This window comes from Argopecten irradians, chromosome 3, assembly GCF_041381155.1.
Source record: "Argopecten irradians isolate NY chromosome 3, Ai_NY, whole genome shotgun sequence".
Taxonomy (NCBI): domain Eukaryota; kingdom Metazoa; phylum Mollusca; class Bivalvia; order Pectinida; family Pectinidae; genus Argopecten; species Argopecten irradians.
Window position 1 is genome coordinate 8,324,288 of NC_091136.1, and position 21,941 is coordinate 8,346,228.

General features: G+C 35.5%; 1 protein-coding gene across 2 annotated transcripts in view; it reads right to left on the reverse strand.

Annotated features, from left to right (window-relative positions):
* Positions 1-21,941, reverse strand: part of LOC138319893 (uncharacterized) — a 53,691-nt gene that overhangs the window by 27,000 nt on the left and 4,750 nt on the right. For both annotated transcript variants that reach the window (XM_069263011.1, XM_069263012.1), the window contains exons 2-3: positions 12,271-12,466; positions 6,046-6,194 (exon numbers count right to left, since the gene is read on the reverse strand). In XM_069263011.1, coding sequence (XP_069119112.1) covers positions 6,046-6,194; positions 12,271-12,443 — 322 coding nt within the window. In that variant the 5' untranslated portion in view covers positions 12,444-12,466. The remainder of the gene's footprint in view (positions 1-6,045; positions 6,195-12,270; positions 12,467-21,941) is intronic.

Sequence of the window (21,941 nt, forward strand, 5' to 3'; positions counted from 1 at the left end):
TTTTTTAAACAGACCGCTAGCATTGGCATTTAGAGCCGAAAGATTTTTGACACGCTCTGCAACGTTGCATTCAACAAAGGACAATCGCAGCCTCGCATTGGGGCCCGGGGAACATGGATGGTGTTGATTTGGACGTTAAAATTTCAAATTAAAGATCGACTTACTACTTTAAGTACAACTTGAGACGATAGTCTTCAGAAAGTGAAGAAGGTAAATGTCATATGGAGACGTTTTCAAGAAAAATATCATCATCAACTTGGTGTGCCAATGTAGTAATGAACAGAAATAGTATTGGTGTCGAGTGTCTCAATGTCTTTTTATTTCGAACAAATAGACAAACATATGTTAGATGTATGTATTGTATTTGAATTTATTATTAGTTTCATCAAAACTGTCCTCTATAGCAAATGCGTGTGTCTATTGTTTTTGTTGCTTAACGTTGTTTGATTGATTGATAGTTTGTTTGTTTGTTTGTTTGTTTGATTATTTAACGTCCTATTGATAGTCATTTATAAACGGCCTCCCATGTATGTGATGACTTACCCATCCGGTAACTGTATACTTACACATCCGGTAACTGTATACTTACACATCCGGTAACTGTATACTTACACATCCGGTAACTGTATACTTACCCATCCGGTAACTGTATACTTACCCACCCGGTAACTGTATACTTACACATCCGGTCACTGTAAACTTACACATCCGGTTACTGTATACTTACACATCCGGTCACTGTATACTTACACATCCGGTAACTGTATACTTACACATCCGGTCACTGTATACTTACACATCCGGTAACTGTATACTTACACATCCGGTCACTGTATACTTACACATCCGGTAACTGTATACTTACACATCCGGTCACTGTATACTTACGCATCCGGTCACTGTATACTTACACATCCGGTCACTGTATACTTACACATCCGGTAACTGTATACTTACACATCCGGTCACTGAATACTTACACATCCGGTCAACGTATACTTACACATCCGGTCACTGTATACTTACACATCCGGTAACTGTATACTTACCCATCCGGTAACTGTATACTTACACATCCGGTCACTGTATTCTTACACACATCCGGTCACATGTACTGTATACTTACACATCCGGTCACTGTATACTTACACATCCGGTCACTGTTTACTTACACATCCGGTCACTGTATACTTACACATCCGGTCACTGTATACTTACACATCCGGTCACTGTATACTTACACATCCGGTAACTGTATACTTACACATCCGGTAACTGTATACTTACACATCCGGTCACTGTATACTTACACATCCGGTCACTGTATACTTACACATCCGGTCACTGTATACTTACACATCCGGTCACTGTATACTTACACATCCGGTCACTGTATACTTACACATCCGGTCACTGTATACTTACACATCCGTCACTGTATACTTACACATCCGGTTACTGTATACTACGTATACTTACACATCCGTACTGTATACTTACACATCGGTACTGTATACTTACACATCCGTACTGTATACTTACACATCCGTACTGTATACTTACACATCCGGTAACTGTATACTTACACATCCGGTCACTGTATACTTACACATCCGGTCACTGTATACTTACACATCCGGTAACTGTATACTTACACATCCGGTAACTGTATACTTACACATCCGGTACTGTATACTTACACATCCGGTCACTGTATACTTACACATCCGGTAACTGTATACTTACACATAAACTTGTTACTTACACATCCGGTACTGTATACTTACACATCCGGTAACTGTATACTTACCACATCCGGTATACTGTATAACATACTTACACATCCGGTAACTGTTTACTTACACATCCGGTCACTGTATACTTACACATCCGGTCACTGTATACTTACACATCCGGTAACTGTATACTTACACATCCGGTCACTGTATACTTACACATCCGGTCACTGTATACTTACACATCCGGTCACTGTATACTTACACATCCGGTAACTGTATACTTACACATCCGGTAACTGTATACTTACACATCCGGTAACTGTATACTTACACATCCGGTCACTGTATACTTACACATCCGGTCACTGTATACTTACACATCCGGTAACTGTATACTTACACATCCGGTACTGTATACTTACACATCCGTACTGTATACTTACACATCCGGTAACTGTATACTTACACATCCGGTCACTGTATACTTACACATCCGGTCACTGTATACTTACACATCCGGTAACTGTATACTTACACATCCGGTAACTGTATACTTACACATCCGGTAACTGTATACTTACACATCCCGGTCACTGTATACTTACACATCCGGTCACTGTATACTTACACATCCGGTAACTGTATACTTACACATCCGGTAACTGTATACTTACACATCCGGTAACTGTATACTTACACATCCGGTCACTGTATACTTACACATCCGGTCACTGTATACTTACACATCCGGTACGTATACTTAACTGTATACTTACACATCCGGTCACTGTATACTTACACATCCGGTAACTGTATACTTACACATCCGGTCACTGTATACTTACACATCCGGTAACTGTATACTTACACATCCGGTAACTGTATACTTACACATCCGGTACTGTATACTTACACATCCGGTCACTGTATACTTACACATCCGGTACTACTGTATACTTACACATCCGGTACTGTATACTTACACATCCGGTCACTGTATACTTACACATCCGGTAACTGTATACTTACACATCCGGTACTGTATACTTACACATCCGGTACTGTATACTTACACATCCGGTAACTGTATACTTACACATCCGGTAACTGTATACTTACACATCCGGTCACTGTATACTTACACATCCGGTCACTGTATACTTACACATCCGGTAACTGTATACTTACACATCCGGTCACTGTTTACTTACACATCCGGTCACTGTATACTTACACATCCGGTACTGTATACTTACACATCCGGTACTGTATACTTACACATCCGGTAACTGTATACTTACACATCCGGTAACTGTATACTTACACATCCGGTCACTGTATACTTACACATCCGGTCACTGTATACTTACACATCCGGTAACTGTATACTTACACATCCGGTAACTGTATACTTACACATCCGGTAACTGTATACTTACACATCCGGTAACTGTATACTTACACATCCGTACTGTATACTTACACATCCGGTAACTGTATACTTACACATCCGGTAACTGTATACTTACACATCCGGTAACTGTATACTTACACATCCGGTACTGTATACTTACACATCCACACTGTATACTTACACATCCGGTCACTGTATACTTACACATCCGGTCACTGTATACTTACACATCCGGTCACTGTATACTTACACATCCGGTAACTGTATACTTACACATCCGGTCACTGTATATTACTACATCCGGTACTGTTTATACTTACACATCCGGTAACTGTATACTTACACATCCGGTAACTGTATACTTACACATCCGGTACTGTATACTTACACATCCGGTAACTGTATACTTACACATCCGGTAACTGTATACTTACACATCGGTAACTGTATACTTACACATCTGATAACTGTATACTTACACATCCGGTAACTGTATACTTACACATCCGTAAATTGTATACTTACCCATCCGGTAACTGTATACTTACACATCCGGTAACTGTATACTTACACATCCGGTAACTGTATACTTACACATCCGGTAACTGTATACTGACAACAACCAAGCCATTCGTCGTCTCACTCTATTTATGCGAGCAATACGCATGAGCAGAAACTACCACTTTCGGCTTATTTGTTAATTCTCTTATAATTTAACAAAAGTCCAACATCAACCTTATTAAATGGCAAATATCATTAACAATTCATGCACTATGCATCAGCATCAGCAATTAAACTAAAAATACTAAATATTAAGAAAATATTTTATGGATTCAACATAAAGCTGAAACAATTGAACCACCAATAACCAATTTACTTCTTTTCGTACCTACACAGTGAAGTTTGCTTTTACGCATACACTTATCTCTTATATATCAAATGTAATGGTTGCAAAAAAAAAAAAAAAAAAAAAAAAATACCTACCATGTTGAACAGGTGCCGATCCAATCGTTTCTTTTTATTACCAACATAACTTTTGTACTTATGCTATTAATCATAAATATACGTACCGCTATTACGTAAGTATGTTGTACTGGTGTATATTATAAAAAGGACCATTAATCCGTGATTGGAACACGTACATTAACTAATGCTATTGAGAAAGATGATGGCTGGGTTTTCATTCTCTCATTTAATACTGAACCTGATATGCGTTTGTGTACTCATGGATGTAAATTTCACATACAAAAAAACTGAATTAGAAATCTGGAGTAATTTTATTTCAGATATTGTGTTTAGTTCTGGGGAAAATTGCAATTCACTGTTTTTTGAAACCAATTCTATGGTTGTGGGTGAGTGTAATGTGTTGATAACGCCCTTTTGAGTTGATGAGATAGATTGCATGGTAAACATTAAATTGGAAATAAGAGTTGTCAATGTCTTGGCGACAACTCCTAAAATAAATTGAATGGCATATTTCGAATTACATTTTGCTTCAAATAAGACATAAAACTTTAAATGCGGTTAGGACTATTTTGGTTTTCAAATAATGCAGCTTTTTGAAAACGTGATGTAGCCGCGGTTGCTAACTGATTAAGAGGTCTTTCACATGTGAGGTTTGAGTTAGAATACCATATTTGACAGTTGCTTGATAGTAGCCGCTAGTCGATAGATTATCTCCGGGTACTCCAGCTTTTCCGCCCACCTCCTAACTTTGTCAAAACATCTTTAATTCTTACTAACTCTCTGATAGTCCCACTACATACATTGTAGCATGTTTGACTGGTATTTATACATTATTATTTTCTAGTTTAATATTTACATTGCACTAACAGACAGACATGGTTTGATATATTGTATGAGATGTTTGAGATATATTATCTTTCCAATGGCATGTAAAATCTTACTTTGATTTACTGAACATTTTAAAATCGATCATTATGCCGCCCACTTTGAACAGATTCTGCTGCCAGGACAAATTTATGATCCCACGTTCCTTTGTTATCATACATTTGATCACTCAACCCTGGTCTTCTATGTAACCATCCGTTATGTTAAACTTGCTAACAGAACATGCAACAGGGAACACATACGGTGCCTCACATAGACAACCTTCAATCCATGGTGATGTATCAAACAATTGATTAACTAATTGTGCTGATAGGAAACAAAGAAGCGCAATCTAAATATAGTCGCAAAATAGAATCTTGCTCAAATTCATCCATTAAATTAACTATTCGACCTAGAAAGAAAGCATTATTTGAAAACATAATTGTTCTCGATTAAACTCAGTTTGCTTTACACTCTATCAACAGCTTGTGTCATTTCAGGACGGCATTTCGAGGATATATTTTTTTAAAGTTATGTCGAACGCGTGGGGTTTTCAGCTTTGTGTGCGTTATATTTGTGTAGTTATTACTTTTCAGTTTCAAGGATTTGACAGAAAAAACACAATAATCTTTTATACTTTCTGATCAATTTAAAATCCACTCATAAACGTTTATACAACCTTACTAATTGAAACTTTTTAAAAGAAAAGCTGACAGAGGGCGGACGGGCGGACAACGAATGTCACGTAATCAAGCAAATGTCCATACGCCCACATGGACAGGTGAACTAAAAGTAATATATAGGCTAAAATATGATAGTCATGGTATATTAAAGGAATCAACTTGACTTTGCTTTACGCCAACTTGTGTTGTCATTTAAAGTAGTCAATAGTCGTTTTGGTTAGATGTTGGTAGAAATTGATTCCGAATTCCGAACATTTTTTTTATGTTGTATCCCTGTGATAGAAACAATTTCATGCCATGTAGTGTTATTATAAGCAGTAAACTTACCTTTTTGAAATGCTGATACCTAGACCAGTAATGTAGAGGAAGAGCAACTCACCTTCCCATATGGAGACAGTGTCGGCGCTGTACTTGCTAGCGACCATGGTGTGGACTAGCGTCACACGCATCAGCAGCGGACGGTTCAGGAACATATTGGACAGTTCTTCAACGTCACGTTGTGTGTCCACTCGCAACACATAGCCATGTCTTAAAACGAATAGAAATGTGTGTTAGCAAAGCGACAATCTTACTTGTAGCATTCATATTCAACTCTGTTTTCTTCGTATGTAAGTAACTACCACAGTTTGTATTTAAAACAAAACATATGTAGTGTTAAAAATAAAGTACAAATTCATCCCTGACTCAATTGTAATGTTTTCTTATTTTTATTATTATTCTTATGTAGTTACTATTGTACCATGCGAATTATGCAATACTTTAGGTAAATTTTGGTCACATTTGTATATATTTTGTCCAAGAATTAATAAAGCGCAATCTTAAACAAATTTAATATTTAATGAGAATATGTAGATATTTAAGATATATCTTAAGAAGAAATGTTAAGTTTGTAAAAGGGATGCGCACTATGGTTAATGTCACATAATCACTTTTTCATCATTCACGCATGCTTGGTATGGTTACTATATACCAATTGTGTTAAGGATAAACTCGATATATGTACTTACTGAATACTACATAACATGTTGGAAAATACACAATTCCTTTTTGAAACAATAGGCAAAGATTGATTTAAAACCAGTGTAGTAGAAAATAATTTCGGTTTCTAATCTATAATAAAGCCAAAGTACATGCATTAAAATCCGATTAATTTACCGTGATTGCATAACCGTATACCTACATATGAGGTTTGAATTAAAGTACCTGATTAAACGAATAAATCGGTCAGGCATATTACTTTTTGATTAATTTATCAACGGATTCCAAATACCTAAGTAGATTCATACATGTAGACGTTCGTGTTGATCAATTTGGTATTGGTGTTGGGTGAACTAAGTTCACACAATCATACAATACTGTCTTGTCTATGCCTAAAACCATTCAATATTCCAGGGCTGAACAGTGTACATAAATAATATATAACAATGCATTCTCGAAATAGGTGCAAAATGTATGTTATTCTCATAATTGATCGACTGTTACAATCCTTAAAGTAAGTAGCTTTTTTCTATTCTTATGTCTATTTAAATAAATCTTCACCCAATAAAACAACATCAGCATAATCAGAAACCAGCAAACTATGGTCAATACCGGGCAACATAACATGTTCGATATATAGGTTCGGAGATTTTGCAGTTTTATTCAAGTATTGGTCTAATAGCTGTAAGCGTCTTTCAACGGGCAAGGAATGTAAAGTTTTATTCACAGTAGCAAACTCAGAAGCCATTGATAACAAGTTACAGTACTTATAGTACAGGTACAGTATAGGCATAACTAGGATTCGAGGCCATTTGTGTAATGTGATAGAAATGTTATCTGGAAAACTCCACTGTCGGTCTGTTAGGGACAACCACTCTCCGAATGGTAAATATAGAAATAGTGTTAGCTAGACCGCTCGGTCAACATCACCCACGTGAGATTCCGTGTTTTTTGCTTTGCGAGGGCAGATGACACAGATTGACCGCTATATAAACAAAGATTCATGACAAGGTAAGAGGCAGGACATTGGCCGAGTGCCTGGGGACAGACCGTTTAGAAGTCAATATTGAGTTTGGTCTGGAATTACACGGAACACTTATGTCAACGTTTCATCATATAGATAAAATCACAGCTGTCCTCATAAAGCACGCTACAGATTTGTAGTTTGTACTGTGTCTGTAATTATTAAAGCAGATGATTATAACTTCGCATTAAATCACATGAAAAAGAACTATTCCTCTATTGATACCTTATCTTTACGTGTATATTAGCTATAGTATTTAAACGTCTTATCACTTTTGACGGTAACTCTTCACAACCTTATTATTGCCCCACATGCCCCTCATACATAATTGTTATAAGGGATAGTTGCCTATTTCTTCACTTATTTGCGATAAGATGGTCTCCATCTTGTTCACATATACCTAAATAATAATAACCTAATTAATATCATGTGATTATTAGATGCAATATATTCCGACTAGCATTCTTATAGAAACTATGCTTTTAGTTCGATAAATGAAGTAAATATGTAACTTTGTCTCATAATAATACCATTTTTAGGGTGGCTGATTCGTGCCATTTTCGCTTTTTCGCTTTGGAAAAACTGCGAAAGAGCAACAAAGGAACGTTGGATATTTGCTTTTCGCATTTTTTTAACGCGAAGAAGCGAAAATGGCGCAAATCAGTCACTATACATTTTAATATGAATATTTTTTCTCAATCAAAATGCAATTGGTATAAGTCTAAAAGGGTAAATAAAACGAACATGTATTTTCCTTTTCCTTTCGAAAATCATCATAGTCTTTGTAACTTGCACTAGAAACGCCAGGTTAGGTATACTATGAATAGCATGCGCATCGACAGTCAACAGACACGATCAAGAGATGACGGGCTTGTGGCGACTACATGTATTAGCATTGAACGTCCAACTGCAGAATCTTTGATTTTTTTGATGATTAAGATGTCATAACTCCAAGGTGAAAATAAAGATAAATACTGTCCGACAATTCGCCATATTGATTTATCAGTCACCGTATCCACTAAACTACCACAGCCTTAAGTTGTTCGTCTAGACAGAGAAAGCCAAACATCATATCTACCTGATTGTGTGAAATGGTATAGAATGAAAAGTTAGACACCATGCTTACTTAGATGTTCGTGACATCAATAATAAAGGGAAAATGAATTTTGAATGAATTGTCGCCCCGCTATTGCGACCTAAGAATATGACCTAGGCGTTGACTTCAATAATAATTTTTAACATTTAACAAAAAAAAAAAAATTTTTTTTTTAGAAAAACCAAAATATAGGAGATTCCGTCAATAAGAATATATTATCCAGAAACATTCATTTTTCCTTCGCCGCCTGGCAATTTTGATGTGCTGTCTACTATAGCAACATCATAGTGGTGTGTGTTTGTTTGGTCTCTCTGGCAGCATGTTTACGTGAGATAAAACTAAGAAGCACATTACGAACACATGTACGACAGCCTCAAAAACCTCACACGCAATGCACCATATACAGGAATGGCCGTTCATTCTAACCAACAAACCGACACACCAACAAGAGGTTGTGTGTCATGCAGAATAGTAATTTTGGAAATTGTTTTACCGTTATTATACTGAGATATGCTTCCAAAAATACAATATGAAACATAAAACATATCCACCCTACAGGTAGGGCGTTAAAATAGTGACCGTATTGGCCGATCGTAAAAGGCGACTAAATTTAGGATATTTTCATTTCTTTTCTGTTTAATGTTTCACTTAATACCGCCTCATTTTCGGCTTGAATATGAACTCTTGCGTTTCATAAATGACATGAATAGCACATACATGTAAATAAAATAACCAAACAACCAAGCTTGCCACCTGCTTAGTTGTCATCTAAATAACTAAAATCTTCTATGGTGCATCGCAGCGATTGCAAACTGAATACATTAGTACCGTTCAAGCAGAAGCCAAACGAAATGTCATGTCCGAAAGACTTCGAACAACTTTTAATTGATATGTCTGTATGGGCAACGCACTCAAGATGAGGTAAAGGCAACTAAAGATATAACCACACGTGACCAGCTTAATTTCATAAACCTCACATTTAATGCTAAGAAATAAATTTTCTACCACCATTCAACGATTTGTCACCGGTTTTAGCCGTGGAATTTTTCTCTGTCAACCCCTAGGATATGCCAGATTGCGCGCGCTAACCTTTTGAACCTGAAGACAATTACGTGACGTCATGATTTCATGCGGTGTGACCGTGGCGTGCATTGTCGATGGCGTCATCAATATTGAAGTGAAGACGATGTCGCGGTGAAAATGATTCTTTTTAGGTTATTATCTCTTCACTTTCCTTTGTACATGGGAGAAAAAGAACCATTTCCCTAATTATGAGGGTGTAAGCCTCTGGTTGAACGTTCATGAATTTCCCCTCGGGGGATTTTGTTTTATTATACCTCAAGTGAGAATCCTGCATTGGGTTGGTCGAGAGATATTTGGTATTTGATACTATCACACGGCAGTTAGCGTTATAAGAATGGGAGACAATAAACACGTTCGTAGCAACCCCTAGCAACGGGTGATAATGTACTTTTGACAGTGCAAAATATTAACCACCCGAGAAAGATGCGCATTCGTTTCTTTTTTCGAGACCATCTTTGTTTTTTGAAGCGACGCTTCGAAATTTATCTGGAGCTATTCAGTAATAGTTTTGCCAAATTAGTCTGTCTATCAATATCTTTTTTTTTCAAATTAAGTACGGAGCTTTCCATTTACAAATATTCGCTTACCGTCCAAGCGCTATATGTTTGTTTTTATTAACCCGTCGGTGATTATGTGAACGGAAGACATGCGATTACAAGCGTCTTCGTGACGTTGCTAATGTTGTAAACAGACGACGGGACGAAACCAAATTTTTTTTAAGATTTACAAAAACGTTAAGATTTTAACAAACGCAGGACACAAGACAACAAGAATATTTCACTGAATGCTTGTTGTGAGTATAATTTTTACAATGCAACGGTAATAACCGCTACTGAGTTCGGTACAGTGTAGAAGCTGATATGTCACTTTACTGCGGATGGTGAGTTTTCGACTTTTGCTAAAATAAGTAAAATGTTTCAATAGATTGCAAATACTTGAAAACTAGTTTTTTTCTAGACTTTTTGTTATAATAAAATAAATACTACTTGCATTAGAGGATGACAGTGCCTAGTGTCACTCTTTGGAAAATCACTGGCACCCTCGGCTTCGCTTCGGGTGACAGTGATATCCTCGGGGTGACACTAGACACTGTCACTCTCTAATGCAGGTAGTAAGATTGTATTAGTCAGACATATTATTTACTTCGTCATTGCGATCTAAAGGTGATAGGCGACAAGTAAAATATATCCCGGCCATGTAGACAAAATCATATTACTCAGTAAAAACGGTTAACAAGCACATATAGGCAAGTAGTTTAATGACGGAGCACGGGGCTATAAATTCTGTGGTTTATTGGTTAAAGTAATAGTCAAAGCGGATGTCAAGCTGAACGGATTAGGGATAAAATCACGTGCAGTTCCGATCACACCAAATTAACAACTGTTTTATTACCACAATACGGTCCGAGAAGGATGTCGTAAAACAAAATGAAAATAATTTCACGTAATTAATTGGAATTATGGGATATCAAATCCACGTGAATCTTATAATCAAACTATTTTGCCTTATCAGCAGATTGACGACTCGGATAAGGTCGGAAACCTTATACCACTAACCTTTTCTCACTAGATCACAGGTTTCATTGTTCAAGTAATTACCGCGTATTTGCTTCAGACAATTTGTTCTTTAATACCTCCGGTTTGCATTGATTTACTAAAAAATAGCAGATCTTAAATATGACAACAGTTGATCTTCTAAAATTATAAGGATATATGTTATACCACATCAAATCAAAATCTATTTCATGTTTGTAACTACAATATATCTCTACTTTTATTCAAAAATTTCCGATTTACTTATGTTTGTTGTTTGTAAGAAATGCTTGTAAATGACAATGAAAACACGCATTTTTTATCAACACATACTAAAACATTCGTAAAACATAAAACATAATCAGATCCTGACACTAATGTGTTAAGCGTACTTAATAATGGAATACTTTCCCATGTATCAGTAGAACGGCCAGACGTCTTTGAATTCGCATTAGACCCGTCGTTCAATTCATTTCCAAATTGGATTCCTAGGCACATACTGCCGTTCGAGTCTCCCTCGTAGTTAATCAAGCAACTTAATAGATCGAAAACGAATAGCAAACATTACCCTTCTAATCATCAATCTGTCGTCAACACCGGTGAGTCCCGAGTAGCAAATTACAAGCGCGTAACATTTGGCACGAAAAATTCCCGGGTGTAAAAAAATAAATAGGAAAATGGGGACCCGACCAATACAAATAGTAAATAATTTCCGAAAGTGCATTTAGGCCGTGAAATACTGATAAATTCGATATCAAAGTGGGTTGAATCATCAAGGAATTACCCATAATTCAATGCAGAAGCATGCTGGGTCAACCTTTTTTGTGTGGCAGTTTGGTAGAGGGTGATTACTGAATTTCATTTCCAATTGAAAAAAATGTAAAAACTCACTTGCTGGATGCAATCATGTGACGCAGGTCGACCGTTTCCGGTGCAAGATGAAGAATGGCGTCCCAGGCAATATAAGACGGAAGTGAGTGGGGTTGGAGGGAGCATTCATTAATATGTTTAGCGGCGATAAGATATTCTGACCACGGTGTGATGATCACCGCCTCGTCTTCCATCGTCTAACAGTCATTTGATCGATCTACAACAAATATCAAGAGGTTATGATCAAAAACGAATAAAACAAAAGAAAGCGAAATAATTTAACTAATGTCTGTGATTATTATCAAAACACCATCTTTAAAGAAATTGTTCGTTCTTGAGTTAGTTTTCCTGTGTTTTAACAACGTCTCTTAAATGTACAAACCAAGTTCTTAACTTTTACAAAATTGCTATTATTCTTGATGACAAGAACTGGAAGACTATGGTACTAAAAATGTATGTTTCCGAATTCAAATTGTTATGTATGTGACATATCATCAACACATGTAAAGCTGTGCTAAGGCAACGTAGATCATGAAAATTTTAAGTGCTATTCTATTACAAATAGTACAGACCTTAAAAATGTATTGAAATGGTGCTAGATTATATTACTTAATTTGCCTTTGGTAGCAAGCGCAACATATCACGCAGGACTTTGAAATAGTTCGAGAGTTTGAACATTTTCGATGATTTAGGTGATAGATTCATATTACTTAATTTGCCTTTGGTAGCAAGCGCAACATATCACGCAGGACTTTGAAATAGTTCGAGAGTTTGAATATATTCGATAACGTACCGGAAATAATAGGCAGATATAACCTAGGAAGCTGATACGACGGTCAAAAGTATTCAGTGTAATTGATTCTTATTTCTAGTAGAATATTACTTATATAATAATGTATCAACCCTATTTATTGTCAATTTCAAGTGTTTATAATCAGTAATATTTAAAGATACCATTTGTTTCAACAGAATACCAGTATATTAGTTTTTCGGTACACAAATTTCTCTGCACCATATATTGTAAATACATGGAAGACAACAGATCGATGATGATAATGAACGGTTGTTGTCTTTGTATCTGAGGGAGCACTTACGAGTATGTCTCAGCGACACATGCATGGAAACACAGTGATACTGCAATATTGATACAATAGCAAGCTCTAATTTAGTTAGTTAGACTATCTGGTCTAACCGTAAAATGAGTGAACAACACTTTGGGTACTGCAATGGCAGTCAGCCGCCATCCAAGGTAGCCACTAAAAGTACCAAAAATGTAGTGTGGGTCTATGCCATCTGACTGCAGCATTTGCCTATAAAATCCTATCTTCAACGAAAAAATCAAACACCATACATACTATAATTGCCAGACAAGTTATTGATCATATTTGGAAAGTACCTTTTTACATTTCTATGCGTGGAGTTAAATGTGCAGTTGTTACGATTATGTCACTGTTTCAATATTGATATGTTACAGATGACGCATATAATGTTATTATAGTAGATCAATATCTAATCAATGGGTGCTTGCTTATAATAAATGGTAACATTTTGAACAAGATCTAAATACAACATAAATCAGCCGTCTGAGCAGACATCCCCTGTAATCTAATAGTACAGATTACACAGTGTAAGGTACCATAAGAGTTTGATACGAAGCTACTTCATAAACAATGCAATATCAAAACCCTTAAATAATAATAATGTGTACAGATGATAATTTCCAAGCAGAATAGGTCTGGACATATTCGACACCTATATAAGACTATCTGTATGCTTAGGAAGGCTGTAAAATATTTGTGTTGTGTCTTCTTGTAATAAGGGAACATTATATTATCAGCAGTCTTAAGAGAGTTAATATAACTTAATCATTTGTTTTATATAAAATGAATCAGAATAGGACGTCATGATACGGATAATGTTGAGATTATACAATAGTTATGATAATGTTGATTCGTTATTCCGGTCACCGGAAATAGCGATCACGTGACTGTTAATTGAAACACAAACATTCCAGTGATTAAACATCATGCACGAAAGTCAAGAGACCGAAGACAGAGGAAATAGAAATCTCTCATAGCCGTATAGACATTTGCTTTAACGAAATTAATGGAAGAGGAGACGAAATGCTTCAGTGCACATGCGCAAAGGAAATACATAACTTCAGACTCCTTACGGTTAAATGTCAAAGCAGGAAATGTCTGTATCCGTTTTAGCTATGGGATTCTTGCGGGATTTTTCCGGGGTCTTCGCTACCGTCGCTTTTCTTTAAGTCAGCACTTTAAGACAAACAAAATACTTCCGGCTTTGACACGGACATTGTGGATTAAGCGTACAGTGTAACACACTGTTGAACGGTGCGTTTGTTCTTTTAGTGCAATAAGAACTTTTATGGTTTGGTCTGCTCTCGCCTATATATATTCATAGGGTTCGATAATCAATTATTCCCATAAAATGTTACATGATTGTGTATATCACTATGTTTGGAAGCTTGGAACACTCTTTTGGTAGTATTTCGTAATCGAATAATATACTTTTTTTATTCCATTTCCAAAGTTATAGTCGCTCAATCGTCAAATACATGTACACATCAAAATTCACTTCGAAAGAGATTTGAAAGAAGGTAAAACATTGTTTTGCTACATGATAAATCTCTATGACTATGGCAACTGCAATTATATTCATTAAATCTAGATCAAAATCAGTTAAATGTGAAATGATTATAGTATTTAGGCTAAAACTTAATTCTATAACATTAAAACATATTCACGGATATCTACACTATGTGTATTGGTAACAATCTATTACGTCAATTGTCAAGATGGATGGCAATGCGCACACCACAGGACACATGATAACAGCGATTGGATTTCAGCACTTCGATGACAGCGAGTCTGCGAGATGATTTATTTTCTATTCATTAATCCTGTGACAGAATTGTATATAGTTTCCATTGGGTATATTAAAGATATCAAAGACTATCAAATTACATTTCCACAGCACCAGCTGTTATAACATAATTGATGAGACCATACATTTCTAGTTATCTTTAGGCGTCACCTTCTGTGTCTAGTTTCAACTAGGAGCCGCCAACTGAAAATGTCCATCATGCAACATACCACACATATTAACGATAACAATATTTCATCACCTGCATGCATGTCGTTAGATTATAATTGCTTTGAATGATTACAAAACAGATGCATTTGGGATACGATCATTGCTCTTCTTTCTCTTATGGACTTTCATCTTAATTTGACACTGTCTCCCCTGGCTATTTACCCATGTTAGGAATATAACTGAAATATAAAGTAATTGTTCGTGCACCTGTAGTGCCTTCAACTTTGAGTGAGGTGAGCGTCAATCTTTGTCCTGTAATCTAATATGTACGATGGTTATAGTATCATACTTTGTAGTCGTGAGAAACAATGCGATAGTTTGTCATGCAGGTAGGGCGTTAGAATTGTACCTGCTGTCCCTATTGTATGATCATAAAAGGGGACTTAATTTAGGATATTAATTTTTCCTTCTTATTAACTTACTAACGTCTCTTTTACCACCGCCTCACTTTTGGCCTTCGGTTTAGTGCTCGCCCCTGTAAGGTAGGTAGGCTCTGGTTTCTGTTCATTGGATGAGACTAATCAAGTCTATAAAAGTGGTAGTTTCTGCTCCTGCTTAACGTTCAGCACAAAGGGGGTTCACCCGTTGTCAGTATAATGTGAACGTATGGGATGTGTTGCTTAGTGTCTTCGGCAGCATGCTTCAGTAATCTAGCACTATAAAGTGTACTAAAGTTTCTCTATACAAGAAGGCATAAAACGAATATACCATAATCTCCCAAAACACGCAACACACACTTCATACACGCAACATACATGGGAGCCCGTGCTTACATGACCCTGACTGTTATCTTTTATTAGAATGTTAATTTAATCAAGCAATCAAACAAAGAAACAAATTGTATATTATTCCAGCAATGAAAATGTGTAAATACTCGGAAAAAAGAGTTGTTTAACATTCCTAAATTGCAAAGTTTATTTCAAAGAACGATAACTCTTTATATGCATTATCGCCAATTACCATTATATTTCTGACTCAATTAACTTATTGTTAACAATTTGAGCTATTTTTATTGTTTTACTGGACCGTTTCATTTCTGTGTGATATGAATCAATAGCTAAAGGGTAATAAGAAAGAGGTATGATTCATCATCTAATCATGTCATAAACCTTCGTCCGTATTGAAATTCGAAATAGAGAGATCATAACATCTATGTGATGGATTGAAGTGATGATCTAAATTCTTATAAGCAACTATAATCCAAAATAGTGACTTTTTTGTAATATATATATATATGCTATTCTCTGACGTTTAAATGTTTAATATTTTAATTAAAATCACAGCAATTATTGTATATTCGTAATAGATTCTATAGTAGATTTCTCGAAGTGAATTCAATGAGAAAACGTTTCGGCTATTATATTTCCATTTATTGGAAAAGTTTAATACCTTAGGCGATACATTGTTTGTATGGACATGCTCATTGGGACTAATAAATGTATTGGAAAGCTTGTTAGTGCTTTAATGTCATGTATATTGCTCCATTTCTCGGAGCAGCGAACGTCCATGGTGAATTTCTGTGGAGGTTATTTTTGTAAACCACTTAGAAATAATGTAAACTATACAGTGACATGACAGCAGAGACGAAAAAAGAATTTTATCTCTTAGGAACATCCATGTTTGTTTTAAATATTTAAACAAATACAGAATACACACTTTAGGAAACGTTTTATTCCTTAAAGAAAACCGATAATGTCTCCATGGGGAGTTGATTGATATGTTTTTTGCGTGTCTATACAACATTAAATCTGGTAACTCAACACTTACAGAAACAGTTAAATCAAAACTGTGGGTGTTCTATGTTTAATACCAGCGATTCTTTCATCATCAACACTCGATACAATTTGATTTCCTACAGTCTGGCCGATACATTGACTGCTTAACTAAAACCAAACTCAGACAGTCGTTTCTAAAATAGCTTAAGGAAAACAATTTCCTCTGCACAAATATTTACTTACCATTTCCTATGGCAAACATACTTCATAGCATATTGGATGAACTCATGATGCTACTCCTGATGATTTTGTTATGTAACGGTTACGTCAAAACAGCTCGAGAAACAATAATGTTATAAAGAAAATGTGGCCTAAATTAACGTTGTAGTGAGATCAATAAAGGACATTTCGTTGCAAGAGGGTAAGTCGCATTTTTTACATGGACAGACAAATCTGCATCCCTTGTAAACACTCTGGAAGCATCGTGTTTGAAAACAAGACTCCGGTTATAGATATCATTGTCGAGGAAGTCCATTTAGCAAATAGTGTCACATTGTCTTGACGAAGATACCTAAGATTTAACTATTATTTTCTTCCTAAGTCTTAAAATTCTTAATCAACGTTTTATGACGAGGGGGTAATACTAACACATATTACGACAATGTCACCCACTTTTATATAATCGCATGAGGTCGTGTAATTTACCATCACTGTGTTAAAAGAAAATAAACAGCAATACAGTCATCTCTTGGCTGAGTGTTGATTTTAACCATTGGAACAAGTTGCCTTATATTTAGCAAGCCTTTTATTTGCCAACTTCCTAATATCTTTTATAGTCCTATTAACAACCAGGGCCATTAAAGGACTGTCAGGTTTAGATGGTGAAAAGGTGGAAGGAAGTCAGAGTAGCTGAAGAGCAAACACCGACAATAGCCAGTACCTATCTCACATGAAACTAGAACTTATATGTCGGCACATTTTAACCACTTCGTATATAGAGTATTGACGTAGTACAGGTCTACCAGATGACAGACCCATTCTGACGCGACAGTACTCAAGTTGTTGATGGACAAAGCAAACCCAAACAAAACTATTACTGAATCATATGACCGAAATGCCAGACCTGTGATCCAAGAAAGTCATAATATGATACGTATTTTCCTGTCTGACAATTCAAGCTGGGAGTTCCCCGTCGACGTAAATTCTGTGGTTTTTACGACCTCATATCGCCGCTGTCTGTGTAACAATCAATTTGATATTTTATCGATTTTTATTAACGTATTGTAATATTGTGTGGTTGGATGCCTTTTTACTTTCAAGTTTTTATTTCACGTGGGCGTCTATGTTTCCTGTTTCACATATGATGAAGAAATAAGTTATGTTATGTCACGTCTCTGTTATAGTCCAGATGGCGTGAAACAGAACCTAACTAAATAATGTCTCGTGGACAGGAATAAGTAGATATAAAAGGCCCAGGAGGCCTGTATCAGTCTCCACTGTAAACTCAGTGATACCACATATGAGGTGAAATCTACATTTCGTCAACGTTTTCAAGAACTTGTAGTTCAGCATCACTTTTCTGACTCGTAGGAGTCCAGTCACTAATAAAAAACGTGGTTTCTGCACACCATGTAATTACAGACAAATGTATGAATCATTTCCTATCATTCCAACGAAAGAACTATTTTATGAACCCTTATTGGCAAGTTTTTGGACCTCGGTCACACAAACCCTAGTTGGCTAGATCAAAACTTTATACTAAATTGGTTTTCTTTCACTAATTGATGCTACAGACTTAAATACAGTGCCGTAGGACCGAAAATTTTTTATTCCTCCAACATAAAATGGATTTCTAAAGAGGAGTTAAATCAATAACCGATATATTGTCCATTGGCCCTCTTGATGCCAACAACCACAGTTAATACAAAAAGCGTTCTCTTAAGATTTTGCAGAACGAACCAATTCTTATTGTTACTTCACATGCAGGATTTTGTCTATTTTATAGATTATCACATTATATCCACTAGTAGCCTAACAAGACCTACGGTATACACAATTCGGTTCCCTTTCAGTAATATAATACTGTAATATCGATAAAATAACATATGAATTTTTAAATCATAAATGTTTGAAATAATGATTTCAAAACCAAGTCTTTTCTATGTTCCTTTCGTTAAAAGAAACAGAAATATTTAGACCTTCAGATTCATGAATTGACTTTCCATAATGTTTAAAAATGGGATACTGCGTGAACATTAACTAGGTACAAGCCATATTCGAAATATCAACACACAGTGCAACTCAGTTTACTGAGAATCCTGACAAAATATCGAACTATTTGAGTGTTCGAATTAAGTAAATTATGAAATATGTTTAAGTTATCTGCCACTGTACTTGTTTTGGTGCCTTAATTGCTGATGTTGGTTTTCAAAGGATACCTATAGCCTTAGAAAGATACAGACAGAAGAAATGAAACACAGAAACGGCCAACAATATCGGTAGGAGAGTGAAATATTCGTGAAACATACTGATAACATATCGACAAATATTAGCAATTTAAAAAAAAAAATATCAATAACAACGAATAGCCAGAGGTCCCAGATTAATACTTATCTTCATCATCGTAAATACATACCAAACCTTGATTTACTTAAGTGAAGACTGGTAACCAAAATAAACCAATTTAAAAATCACCAACAACATTTAATGTCATACAGAGTTAATAAGTTATCTAACAAGAAAGTAAAACATGAAGCTGGATGAGCCGGATGCTCCACTGACTAAGTTACCTGATCACATATATTCGACCTAGTCCACTCCCGCTACTATTATATAGTGTACATTTATTCCTCCATACACTTAAATAATTCAAACACATGTTCATATAGTTAATATCTACGATAACGGTTAACATATGTTTAACGGACTAAAGGTATGAATTTTCAACGATCAATACATGTATGATAAACTTAACAATAGGAGACGCGAGTAATTTAAAAATATTTTCCCTGATAGTGATAGTGTGCAAACGTGGTATAAAGGTATAGTCTGATAACTCGGTAGATAAAACTGCAACAAAATGTTCTTTTTTCCTCTACAGTTTTATTGGCTGTAAAGTGATCCCTATGAATAATAGAGTAAAAATGTCTATTTTGTCGTCTGTGACTAGTTACACCGTACAAGTGAGGTGTGAAAAGGTTAGGATTGGGATATTGATCTGCCACGCAAGGATGGTTATATACAAAAACGTGGGCAGAGCATATTAAGTTACATTTGTATTCTTCTGAGGTTTCAGTCCCGTTGAAGTCTCGTTTCAACATAGATCAAAGAAGTTATGAGATTTTCAAATATAATTTATCAGTATCTGTAGCAAGTTGCCAGACGCAAGTTTTGTCAAAAAATTACATTTCTATTTTTAGTAGATTTTTTTTATACAGGGATTTTAAGAAATGGCCCATTTGGCGGCCATTTTGAAATTGTGTCTTTTTTCACTTCAAGTAGAGCCACAGTTTTATCAGTTTTTACTGAATTTGTTTTTACTTAAATCATCATCACTGCGCCAGCATTTTTAGCTGTATTTAGCTAATTTTTGCTGCAAATCGTTACTTGGTTCCTAGTAATTAAAATATTGAGCATTAATATGTGAAACAAAACACTTTTGTGACTTTATTTTTACATTTAATGGTAATTTGGGCACTTTTATTTTTTACTCTAAAATACTGAAAAATAACAAAAATTCAAATGGGGCAAAAAGGTAAGCACACGGACCCCCAATTTTTCTTCCTGATTTAGAAAGAACAACCGTTTCCCTATTGACATGCAAAATAATAACAAAAGTTTAATACCAGAACTTTTTCTATAAAGTGTTAAATTTGGCAAAAATGGCTGAAAATGGTGCATTTTGTAGCTCAAAATTAAGGGGTAGGGGTAGCATATGTTATTATTCTGAGAAAAAATATTAGTCTAATTGATCAAAACTGGTATATTTTTAAAGAAGACTACTAGAAAATGAATTCTACAAACATTCATACATATCAAACACCTCATTAGGAAATTATGGCTTTAATCTCTATCTTATATGGTCAAAACGGCAAAATTCCCATAAAATCCAATATTTTGTCAACTAGGTGTCTTTAAGTGACAAAAGCTCAAAAACAAGCACACGGACATATGTTTTTTCTTCCATTTTCTTTTATGGTATGAACTCCTTTTTCCAAAAATCTATATGAGAAAAAAAGTTTAATACAAGAAAATTTTGACTTCTCAGAGGTGTACATCCTTAAGTTACATTTGTATTAAGAATGGACTACGTTTTTCCTAAAAAGTTGTTTTTAATATTATCTTTATTCAATGCGATTTATTCAATAAACATACACTGTTTATGTACCCGGCTGTAAATAAGAGGTATAGTGGACTACAGTAAAACACGCTTATAACGAACATGCTTACATCGAATTTATGATTATAAATTAGTGATTTTTATACCCGTCAAGGTTATGATAAGATATCTGCAATGTGTATATAACGAACTATTCTTATAACGAAGTGATTTGGTTGGTCCCTAGAGGTTCGTTATAACTTTGTTGTACTGTTATACTAGTAGCCTAAGCCGGATACCTGACCTTATCCTAATATCTGCAAGAATCATGGCGGTGCATCAACTGTTATATGCCTAAAAATGTATATATTTCTGAACAAGAGGTAAAAATTTAAATTTGACAAATAGGATATCGATAATTACGGGGAAATGCCAAAACTTTAAAAAGAGAGGGTTACCATAATAGGTAGGTCAACGTATTTATGGAAAATGTTTGCAAAACGGTTTAAAAAGCAAAACGTGCAAACGCTAACTTATGACTT